The 11934-nt window shown below is 55.5% G+C and overlaps 1 protein-coding gene across 1 annotated transcript in view; it reads right to left on the minus strand.

The window, feature by feature from the left end:
• Positions 1-1824: 1824 nt before the first annotated feature.
• The window catches only part of PANK4 (pantothenate kinase 4), a 19012-nt gene continuing 8902 nt past the window's right edge, over positions 1825-11934 (minus strand). The window contains exons 8-19 of the mRNA XM_006871731.1: positions 11339-11420; positions 10290-10402; positions 7663-7818; positions 6651-6763; positions 6140-6227; positions 5521-5672; positions 4441-4496; positions 4058-4107; positions 3688-3792; positions 2993-3093; positions 2688-2756; positions 1825-2107 (exon numbers count right to left, since the gene is read on the minus strand). Of these exons, the coding sequence (XP_006871793.1) occupies positions 1894-2107; positions 2688-2756; positions 2993-3093; positions 3688-3792; positions 4058-4107; positions 4441-4496; positions 5521-5672; positions 6140-6227; positions 6651-6763; positions 7663-7818; positions 10290-10402; positions 11339-11420 (1299 nt within the window). The 3' untranslated portion in view covers positions 1825-1893. The remainder of the gene's footprint in view (positions 2108-2687; positions 2757-2992; positions 3094-3687; positions 3793-4057; positions 4108-4440; positions 4497-5520; positions 5673-6139; positions 6228-6650; positions 6764-7662; positions 7819-10289; positions 10403-11338; positions 11421-11934) is intronic.

The following is an 11934-nucleotide window of genomic DNA, read 5'->3' on the forward strand; positions in this document are numbered from 1 at the left end:
AGCCCTAGGTCAGCAGTCTAACCCCTGCCCATGGGGCCCTTTACACTGAGGTGGGGCAAAGCTCAGTGGCCCCAGCCCACCACCCCAGCACCTGTCAGTCCCCCACTTCTGCTCTTCACAGGGGTTGGGATTGAAGGATGGGCAACTAGGGTGAGCTCAGGAACAGAGGGCAGACAGCCTGGGACTGAGGGTCAGAGAGGTCACAAAACAAGGATACATGTGGGCCCAGACCTCCCCAGGGCTCTAATCCAAGGGCATCTGGGTTCAGAACAGGCTGGAACTAGAAGGTGGTGCTAGCAGGGGCTGCCGGCAGGGTCTAGCCTGGGGACTCATGGGCCATGAGACTGGCAGGAGTCAGGCAAGGGATGAGGCTCCGGGAGGGGATCTTCCCAAGATCTAGGGTAAGGAACACAGGGACAGATCACCATGAGGGCTGACCCAGAGCCGCTGTCCAGTTCTGGGTCACCCAGTGGCTCCTGCTGCCACCTGGTGGCAGTCTTTGGCCAGGTTTGACTGGCTCCACTAATAAGCCTAAAGACTTTCAAGGGCACCATGTGGCAGGGGCTTCATGCAGGGGCAGACCTCAGAGCTTGACCAGTCATGGCAAGAGGGGCAGACCCAGAACTCAGCAGGCTGTGGAGTGGCAGCAGAGGACTGGGAGCACCCCCTGTGTGTAGGGCTCTGTGAGGACCAGGCCTGCCCACAGGTGAACTTGGGGGTGGGGCGAGGGCTGGGCAAGGTCCCTTGGCAGGGCTGCAGGTAGTTGGCTCCCTTGGTCCTCGCTGGAAACAGTAGCCACAGTGCTACCACAGCCCACCCTTTCTGCTCCCTGCATATAAGCAGGCCTTGGTGGGGCTGTAGTCTGGTAGCCCAGGGCAGGGAGTACCTGCATGCACCCCTTCTTCAGGGCTGCCCCAGCTGAGTGCCCTGGAGTGGGTCCTGCCAGCTTGTCTCCCAGCCCCATCAAGACCTCAGAGCAAGGAGTCCAGGTTCATGTTCCCCACACCCTACCCAACTACCTCCAGCTCATGCTCATGGCAGCAGAGTACACCCAGTTTCTTGAACCCCACACCCTGGAGAGGTCAGTCCAGCTGGGAAGACCCCTGTGTCTGCCCGAGTCCAGGGGCTGTGGGGAGAAACCCACAAGGTGCTCAGCCTGGCACCCACAGCTACTGTCTCCACCTCAAGAGCCCTCAAGAGTAGTCGATGCCTCTTCTCAGTGGCTCTGGAAGCAGGAGTGTGTGCACAGGCTTTCCCGAGGCCCTGTCGTGTGGAACGGTCGGGGATGGATGGACACAGTGGACTAAGGGGTGTGGGAACCAGGTGAGAGAAGCTGAAGCGTGAGGACACAGCAGCTGAGGGGCTGGCGTGAGGGTGGGGGGCTGATTCCATGGTGGGAGACAGCTCAGGCTAAGAGTTCTAGAAGGAACTACAGCCAGTCTCCACGTCAGGCCTTCCTGACCTGCACACGCTCCTGAACAAGACAGCAGATGCACAGGCGCCCTGGTGTCACGTCTTAGAAACTCTATTTGGTGTGTGCCTGAGCCTGCTGGCGTCCTCGGTCCAAGACATATATGCAGATATTTATATATATAGATAGATATATATATAAAAGATTATTTAACAGTTAAATATACTCCAACACAAGTGTCTCGCAAGACAACAGGTGTGTTCCCCATCACAAACACGCAGCATGAAAAGAAACACGCGTCACACAAGTGCCACAGTGACGAGGCACCCGGAGCTGGCTGTGGGCACGGTCTCGCTCGGCGCTGCATCACAGAAGCACAGCTAAGCTCGGGCTCTGAAGGGCGCAGTTTCCTTGTGATGGTAAAAATATATTCTCTAGGAGAACAAGGAGGCTGACGCCAGTCTGTGTGGTGGGCATGTCCCTCACTCAGCTGGGATTTCATACTTGAAGATGACACTGAAGAGCCGGCCGCCAAGCCGGTCTGCCAGCCATGAGTTCTTGATGACGGCCAGCTTGAGACTCTCGCAGCGCAGCGAGGCATGGTAGTTGGTGTGGACAGCACGGCCCATGCCCTCGATGACCACCAGATCAGCACCTCGCTCCCGCACCAGCGTGGCCAGCCCCTTGTCCAGGCGGCTTTGGGGAGGAAGGAAGTCCATGAGGCAGAGTGGCAGTGTGAACACCCCCAGCCCCTCACAGAATGACAATCACCAATTCCATTGCGAACTATTGGAGACTTTGACTCCGGACTATTCTTCCTGGAGGCCTCCACCTGCCTGGGGGACTTCTCTGGGCTCCTGCGAACCTCCAGCCCCAGTGCTTCCTTAGGGATGCCACATACCCAGCTCTGAACATTTGTGCTGTAACAATCCACACAAGCCCCTTTTGTATTTTTAACTTTGAAAAATCTTACTATTTTTCACAGATGTTTCATCATTTTTCCTCGTCACTGGCTAGTAGTGGACAAATAAACACGACACTAACAGAGCCTGACCAGCAGGCCACTGGGGGACAGACTTGCTCATCCAGCCCTTGCCACAGCGCACCCACTTACAGAGGGGGACACCACAGCCTGAGAGGCCTGGGGGCAGACACACTCAGCCACATGCAGCCCACAGACTCAGACCTGCCCACCCTCAGCAGGCCTCCCAGAAGGCAGAGGAGGTCTGGGGTCAGGAGCCAGGAGGGGGCAGGCACACAACAGACCCCGGGTTACCTAAGGTCGAGGCATGGGGAGCTAGAGCCAGTCTGCACCAGCAGCAACCGCTCTTCATCCAGCGCAGAGCTGCCAGAGCACAAGACAGTCAGAGCCTGTGAGGGCGGAGCCTCCATGTTGCCCCACCCACCCCAGGGAGCCACACCCCCAGGGAGCCACACCTACCTTTCTTGGCCACCCTCCATCCCCCACCCCCATCTTAAGAGGTCAGGCCTGATACCCCCCGTCCCCTTTTTAGGAGTGTCTGCAGCCCCCTGGGCTCTAGTTCCACCATACCCCCCACACACAGGCACCCCTGCACCCACTGGATGATGGGGTCCATGGCAGCTATTCGCTCGGCCACAATGAGGGACTCGCTGTAGGTCACGTCATTCAGGGCAGGCCCCGAGTTGCACGCCAGGATGACCTGTGGCAAGGAGGGCCCAAGACGCTTAGGGCCCTTTGTAGGGGCAATGCCCTGTTCCCCCTGGGGCTTTCAAAAGCCCTTCTACATTTTAACAAGGCTACACGGAGCCATGGCTCGTAGGATAAACACTGGACTGTGAACCACAAGGTTGACTGTTAGAGCCTACCAGCAGTGATGAGAGAGAGAGAGAGAGAGAGAGAGAGAGAGATTGACAGCGATGAGGCTATCTGATCCCGCCAAGTTCACAGCCTTGGAAACCCTATACAGGGTCACCATGAGTCAGAACTGACTCCACGGCACTTAACAGCAATAGCTAACAACGGGCCGAACCCACCAAGCACCCTCGCCCACACCACCCTGTGACCTCTGTAGATACTCAGATCCTGTGTGGGGACCCCACCCCCACTCCTGGCCACAAGAGTGCCTCTCCGGCTGCAGAGGTACCACGTCCCAGGCTTAGGCACTCCTCGTCCTCACCTACCTGCCGCTTGAGGATGAGCTCTGGCTGCTACCCCAGAGCCCAGAGCAGCATCATCCCCACTGAGCCCGGAGGCACCCGCAGAGCCCTGGCCCACACATGGTCTCATCACTCACCTCGGTCCCTCTACAGAGTAGCTCCCTGACAAAGGGGAAGACTCCCAAAATGATGTCTACTCCACTGTTATCTGCGAAAATTAAGGCACATTTATGAGGGGGCCCCTGCAAGACAAAACCAGGGTGTTCAGTTGGGGACAGGTGCATCCAAGTGTTCCAGACACACCCATAGCCAACCCGCAGAGTCTGAGTGCTGGGGACGGTGCTGCCCACTGGCCCACATGACCTCTATACTGAGGTGCCCTACTCATTGCAGTTCCCATTTTGCCGCCCCCTGATCTGGCCCCTCAGTCCCCAGGACCCCTGCTCCTAGGGGTCGCCACATTGGTACCATCAGCCTGCGTCAGGCAGGGAGGGCACCTGTACCCACCTTTAGCCTCTGGAGCCATTCGTTATAGGAATCCACCAGCCAAGGGCGCTCTGGGGAGAGAGGAGACCCAGTCAGCCCGCGTCAGCCCCCATCAGCCGAGTCAGCCCCATGGAGGTCACAGCAGCCCAGGGGACCCTCCGTCTGCCCACGCAGTCCTTACTAAGCCTCTAGTCCGCTCAGTTCCCTCAGCCCAAGGTTGTGAGCACAGGTAAGGGGACTCTCCTGTCTTCACTCCTCTCTCCACCCCCTGAATCTAGGGGTGAAGCTGCATCCAGAGAAAGGCCCATGTACCCAGCCTGCTTTCTCTTCCTAACCCTCCTGGCAAACATGCAGTGGACACACCGGCTAACCCACATTGGCTTTGGGCTTGTGGATGTCAGTACCTTGTAACTTCCTCTTAGCTTCTTCAAATCCAAACTGGGGGTCTGACTCAAGAACACTGTGTGGAGCCAGAGAAAAGAAAGTCAAAAAACAAAGTCCTAAACCATGAGCCTACCTCACTGAGAGCAGAAAGCTCAAAAACAGCATTCTCCAAGCTGAATGAATGCACCAGGGGGCTTCACAAAGTTCATGGAAAAATGCAATGGAAAGATAATGGACCTTTGTGAAGCCCCCCCACCCCCCGTACTCCTATCAACATGCAGCTTACATGCTCCAGTTGTTTAGGAAAAGCTCAGAGATCTGCCAAAGACCTTAGAAGAACCAACCATATGACATGTTCCTTCAGCTAAATTATAAAATCTCAAGAAAGACCTTGGACTTAGCAGTCACAGCAGGCCCCTCCCCTGCTCACTCACCTGGGGCCAATGGGAGCCTCAGGCTGAGACACCATTATAGGATTGGGGGTTGGGGAGATAAGGGATGAACCACACATACCACTTCAGTATATGAGAAGGACCAAGGGTAACATGCCAGCCAAGGGTGGCAGTGGGGAGTAGGCAACACTCCTAGGTCCTGGTACTGCTCCGAGCAGCCTACCACACCACCTCCCTGTAGGTTCATCTGCCACTCGGTGCCACAGACCTGGCCGCTCAGAGAGCTACCACCACAAAGAGAGTTTCTTTTTGGAGACGCCCACAGCTAGCTCCAGGAGACCAAGCTCATGGAGTGAGACCCGTGCGGTACTGTGAGCGTGTGCCCCCTTTCCCCAGTGTAATTCCCAGAGTATGTGGCAGATGGGGACTTGTATCACAAAAACTTTAAATCTCTCTTTGATACAGACGAAGCTGCATGAAAAGATGCAGCTAGACACTAGACCAATTGGCCCCCACATACTTTTCCTGCTAGGGCCAAGCCAGGCCACCAGGGCAGAGCTGGGGCAACGCGGGGGCAATTCTGCCAGGGCTGCTGACCACAGAAGCAATGCGTTTGTGTGTGAACGCACGTGTATGGAGGGACGGAAACAAGCTGCTGAGGGACGCCTAGGCTGCGCCAAGCATCAAGCGGGATTATAGGGCACCTACTCGGAGACTGCCTTTGCACCCCAGTCGAAGACATTGCCCGCCAAGAGTCCTTCCACCAGTGCCAGCTGCCGCTCCTCCCAGCCTAGCGTGTCCAGAGACTGGACCACCCGCTGAAAGCACTTCAGTGCCACACCATTTTCCTTCTGCTTCACCTGTGGAACGACATGAGTGGGGTCATGGGTGAGACCCCGATCATCTCCTATGGGCTCTCTGGGGAATGTGCTCAATGCAGAGGGCACTGTGGGGAAAGCAGAGCCTGCTCCAGGGGAGGAGACCTGCTGTAGCTACACCACTTCACAGCTGCAGCTTGACGGGCGGGCTCGGAGGTACCCTGGAAGACAGCAAGTGTGCAAGCACACACAGCTGTGCACAGAGGCGGGACAGAGATGGAAGCAGGGACCCCATGGCAGCCCTGCCACTGGGTGGGGACTGGTGGGGTGACAAGGGCATGTGCCATGGCACAGCCTCCACATGGGGGTCTCTGTCAGCAACCCACTTCTTCTCAGACCCCAAGAGAAATTCCACTTCCTCCTGTCACCCTTTCTGTGCTTCTCAGCAAAAGGAACACCAGGGCCGCACACCCACGCATCTGTCCACCTGGCAGGCGGGAGGAACTCACTTTTGAGTAGGGGTCCGGGAAGTTGAACTCATTCAAACAGTGCTCCCTCGTGTCCAACAAGCTGCGCACGGTCAGGGTCCCATAGGCACTGTGGACAGACCAGGCCTGAGAAACTGAACAGGGCTGGCTCCAGCACACACAGGAAAATCAGAGCACATGGCCGCTGGGGTTCCAAGCCCCTGGGGTGGCCAGCCCTCTGTCCTTTGTGTTCCTCTCACACCTTCACACCACAGCTTCAGATGACCAAGGAGTGACCCCCATGAACCGAGCAGCAGGTGTGGGTCCTGTTCTCAGAGATGCCTGTCTTCCTGGGCTGCCCTGCTGATTATTGCCCTGAAGACCTAGGCCAGCAGGTATGTGCCCGTGGAGGCAGCAGTGAGTGAAGGCCCTGGCCCAGCCTACAGCACCGGGGGATCCTGAGTGCCAACACACTGAGGTCCCAGAGGTCCCTGAGAACGCCTACTTAAAGACCACCTACATAACTTAATACCAGAAGAGATTAAAGACTCACAATGGCTGGTGTCTCAGGGTCTGAAGCTTGTTCCAATACTTCTGCCGGAACTTCTCGGCTCTCTCAGCAGCGTCGACGGAATCCGGCTGGCTGGCCACAGCACGCTTCACCACCTGGCAATGGCATGCAGTTGGCAGAGGCCCCAGGCTGCCCAGCTGGTAGGGGCCCTACATGAGGTGTGAGTGTGTCGGAGAGCTGTGGGGCTCAGACTGGGCACAGGCTCAAACAGAGTGCATGTCTGCCCAGTTCCATGCCCAGGGCCCTTCCCCTCTGCCTCTGGGCCTCCCACTCCAGGAAGAGGAGAAGGACGGACAGATCAGTGTCTGATCCGACTTAACTCCAGAGCCACAGCTTGACCCACAGTCAGACTCAGATCCCAGCTTCAGGCTGAGGAGTGGTTCCTGCTGTGCCCGAGGCCTCCTAGCACAGAGAGAGTCCCAGGCCCAGGTGAGGATGTCACCACCGAGGACACAATTCTATGGGAACCAAGGGCCCCACAGAGGACTTTGGGAGGGGACCTATATTCCTCTCAGGATCTGGCAGCCCCAAGCATCTTGTAAGGTGGCCATAGCTCTGGTGTTGGCCCCAAGTTCTCACAGGACCTGGCCCGGTTCTCAGCTGGTGCCAGAGTGGTTTCTTGTGAAGTGCCTGACAGTCCCCGGCAGATCACACACCTCGATGGCACAGGCGGCTGCTGACAGCCTGCCTTCTAAAGAAATGGCATCACTAGCAACTTGGGGTATTTATGAAAAGCATGCCCGTTCTTATCACATCCTGACCTGCTGGCCCAATGGCTACTGGAGCCCCATCTTTCCCCCAAAAAAGAGAAGTCAGCCCTCGTGCACAGAAGGGAGCTCATGGGCCCGCTCTGGCCACACAACTGTGGCTTCATCAGCACCAGGATGGATGGAGGTGGAAAACTGCCCAGAGTGGTGACATGCTTGGGTGGAAGATTCACAAAGAGAACACCGTGGTCATTGTGACCCATGTCTTCCGCATCCAGAGCCCTTACCCCATCAAGTGCCTCCTCAAAGCAGCCGAGCCAGTACTTGCGGGCCATGGGATCCTCAGTTAGGTCCACCGTGTCAGGAACGTAGGAGGATGGGTCCAGAAGGAGTGGCAGGTCCACCAGCGGTCGAGCCAGCCGGTCCATCTCCAGCAAGTCAAACTGACAGAGAGGAGGCAGAAATGCCGATACCATTTTTTCCACAAGATCAGAGCTTTAAAAAATATTTTTTCTTAAATTTAATGGGGCAAAATATACATAGAACATAAAATTGGCCACTATATTCACCATGCTGGGCAATAAAGCTTTCTCGTCCTCACCTGTCCCTCAAGAAACCCAGGGCCCAGGTACTCCCCTCCCCCAGCTCCAGGTAACAACTGATCTGCTTTATGTCTGGACATTTGCCCATTCTAGGCACCTCATATAAGGGGGCAGTAAAGTACATGTCCCCTTACATCTGACTTCCTTCACCAGCACATCCATCAGCATGTTTTGCAATCAGCTATTGGCTGTAAGAATAGACGAGGACAAACTGCATCTCCCCCAGTGTTCCTGGGCCTTAATGTGACACCCACCACCCACTAGGGCCCGATGTGGACGGCTTCCATGACTCAGCTCAGCATGCTGGAGGCTGGCTTAGCCACCTTCTCAACACCTGCATTTCCCTCCTCTGAGTATCCAGGTACCAAAGACAAGCACCTGAAATTTGTCACCTAGTTTAGCAACTTGGGCTGGTCTGTTGCCAAACCAGAGAAAAACCACACTCACTGCCACCAAGTCATTTCATAGTGTAAGCTTTCTGAGGCTGTAAAAACATGAGGAGTGGCTGGTGGGCTTGAACTGCCAACCTCACAGTTAGCAGTCCAGATAAGAGTGCCAGCAGGACTCTGCAGTCTATCGCCAGCAGACCTCACATCTGCTTGTGCCACCTCCTCCTCGTCACCTCGTCAGCCTCAGTACAGCTCTCCACAACAGCAGAGACGCCTCCCACAGAGGTGGGCTCCTTCTCTCCCCTTCCTGCCCCTCCAATGTTTCCCCACTGAGGTCTGTAGGCCCCTGAGGCCCCAGCTTGGGCTGTGTCCCTGACCCAGCTGAGGTTCCAGGCCTTGGTGCACCCCTTCTCCTAGCTCAGGCCTCTGTGCTGTTCCTACAACCTACCCTATGAATAGACTCCTTCGGCTCCTGTGTGCCAGCCACCATGACTCCTGCCCCCAAGAACACTCACTCCTCTGTATCCCTCACCACACCCCGCCCTCCCACCAAACACATGTGACCCTCTGCAGTGTCACTGGAGTGTTTAAAATCCACATCTCCAATAGACACAGAACTCGTCTACCCTCTGAACCAAATGCCAGCACTGAGCACACGTCGGACACACAGTTTCCTGGATAAACAGCAATGCAGCAGTTGTTTTACTGGGAAAGAGGTCAAGCCAGATGGGAAAGGTGACCCTTGGTCTTTGGTGCAGGATACCAAGCACCTGTGGTGGTGGTGGGAGTCCTGGTGGGGCGTGAGACCACAGGATCCATTTGCACTACAAGGTCAGCTGTTTAAATTCACCAGGCACTCCTCAGAAACCCTATACACGACCACTATGAGTTGGATCCGAGTTGACAGCACTTAGCAGTGGATGTGGAGGCCAGCTCCTAACGGGCCACATCTCCCAGTATTTTAACAAAGAAATCCCCTGTCCACTTGTTCATTTCATTTTACAATAACCCATGAAGTGGGAATCAGTGCTGCCACTTGATGGACAGCATCAGCCCCTCTTGTGTGTCACACTAGAACGGGGCCTCTAGGGATTTTAGTGACTAATGTTTTGGAAGCAGATCACCAGGTCTTTCTTCCAAGGCACCTCCGGGTGGTGGACGTGACTCCATCCTTTAGGTTAGCAGCCAAGCACATTAACCTCTGGCAGCATCTGGGGGATCTTGGAGCTATAAAAGCACCATGCCATTTGGGAGTAGTTGTTACAGGCACAGGGTGACCCATGGGCACAGTGGTTCCGCTGTGGCACAATGCCCTAGGTCTGGCTAACAAGAATTGTGCTGGGCAGTTCCAAGCAGCACTGCAGCGTCTGAATGGCTGTGCCCCCTTGGCATACCATCGTGGTCACCCCACCACACAATACTCCATTCAGCTGCATGAGTTAGGGGCCAGAGGGAGAACACTAGCCAGTCAAAGGGGCCTGGCCACACGTGGGGATTCAAGGCAGGAGCCAGAACCTTCCTAGGAGGCTGGATACTGTGTACGCCTTGTGGTCACCATTGAACTGTGAAACTGCCAGAGAACAAGAGCCGAGGGGAAGCCCTGGGACTGCAACTGTCAGTCCTGGTTCTGTGGTTAACTTGCCACACAGCCCGGGGAGACCCCTGCCTCTCTGTGCAAACAGGGGGTGCACTGAGTGATCTCTGGGTTCCTGCAGCACACAGAGTGAGGAAAGCAGCCATGTGTCTTACTCTGCCTTCAGATTAAGTCCCCATGTCTGTGGAGAGACTTGTCAAATGCCTGTCAACTCAGCCGTATTGGCAGAGGAGTCTCTTAAGAAGAGGTGAGAGGCCCAGGTGACAGTTTTGTGGTTGTGGACATGTGGTCCTGAGACAGACACCTCCAGGCACAGGGGCCCAACTCACAGTGCCGCTGCGTGCCCGCTGGGTCGGGCAGAGCTCGGGGCAGAGCTCAGGGGAAGAGCTCATCAAGCCGGAGCTGCCTGCGTAGTTCTCTCCCCAGCTGTACTGGTTGGGATCTAGAAAACAGAGAAACTGAGTTACCATTAGCCTGGGAAGCATCACAGCACTCTCAGGACCCTGCCCTCGGGAGCCCCAGGACAGCTCGGCCGCACTTGAAAAGGGCACAACCCTTCGAGGTTCCTGCTGGCAAAGGAGGCAGGGTTTCCTTCCGTTCTCTGTCATTTTCTTTCTGATCTTCCTACCGGAGAGGAAACCTCATGAAATGGTTTAGGCGCTTCTCCGGTTCTCTGATTTATTTGAGTAGGAATTAAACTTAAGGCTGTGGCTTTTAAAGCTGGGAGAGCCTGGGTTCCACAGTGCCCCAAGTCCTCCTGGCAGCAGACAGGCTGCACCACCCCGGGCGCTGAGCGATAGCTAGTACTCCTCAGGGAAGCAGCAGGGCCACAGACCTTAAGGCACCTCAAAACTAGGGAGAGGGAACCGAGCTGAGCTGAGCAGGCAGTGAAACCAAGAGCCCAGGGAGAACGGAGGGGGCTGAGGCCTTTTGTGGGGAGGAGGCTATTGTTCACAGTGACACCCTCCAAAACCTACTGCCATCAAGTGACCCTTCAGGGTTTCCCAGATTGTACACCTTTGTGGAAGCAGACAGCCTCATCTTTCTCCTGTAGAGCAGCTGGTGGCCTTGAACCACCTGACCTTGTGGCTAGCAGTCCAATGCTTAACTCATAGTGCTACCAGGGATTCTGTGACACCCTCAACTACAGTCAAGTGTCCCCTTCACTGCAGGCAGGAAGTGGCCCAACAAAAGCTAGGAAGTACTACTAGAAAAGAGGGGCACAGAGGAGGGGGAAACCGTTTCTTCATCTCAGTGTGAAAACTATCCATCCCCATCACTTCTGGGGGCCTCAGTTTCCCTGACTCTCCCCCCACCCCCCTGACAGAGGCCCTGTGCATACTTCCCGACATGGGGACCACAAAGGCGGACTACTCACTGTCCTGCTCGGCTCCCTTCAGAAACGCTCCGATGGCCCCCAGGTAGCCCTCGTGTCTCAGGAACAGCGCCTGGACTTCTCCCTGCCATGACCCAAAATGTCCATGTAGCCAGCCAGGGGGGCCACGGCTTAACCAGCCGGGTCTGGGAATCATCTAACTCCAGTGTGCCTGCCTGTAGTATTGGAAACTTCCTGAAAAGCTGTCCGCCACAGACTTGTCAATGGAGTGGCATTTAAGCACCGAGGGGATCACGCAGCTCGATGCAATGAGAGTGTTTTCACAGGGGAATAATCCTTCTGTGTAATGAATAACCATGTAATTTGTCTCGCTTGCAAATCTGATTTTCTAGTGTCATGTTACTTATGAGTGGGGCTCATCTGTTCACTTACCCTGTTTTGCACACAGCATCATTCTGATCTTCTAATCTACTCACATCATTCTGCACATCATCCTAATCTGATCTGCTCACACCGCTCTTCATGACATCATTCTAATTTGATCTACTCACACCATTCTGCACAACATCATTCTAATCTGATCTACTCACACCATTCTGCAAGACATCATTCTAATCTGATCTACTCACACCATTCTG

This window comes from Chrysochloris asiatica, unplaced genomic scaffold (genome assembly GCF_000296735.1).
Source record: "Chrysochloris asiatica unplaced genomic scaffold, ChrAsi1.0 scaffold00173, whole genome shotgun sequence".
Taxonomy (NCBI): domain Eukaryota; kingdom Metazoa; phylum Chordata; class Mammalia; order Afrosoricida; family Chrysochloridae; genus Chrysochloris; species Chrysochloris asiatica.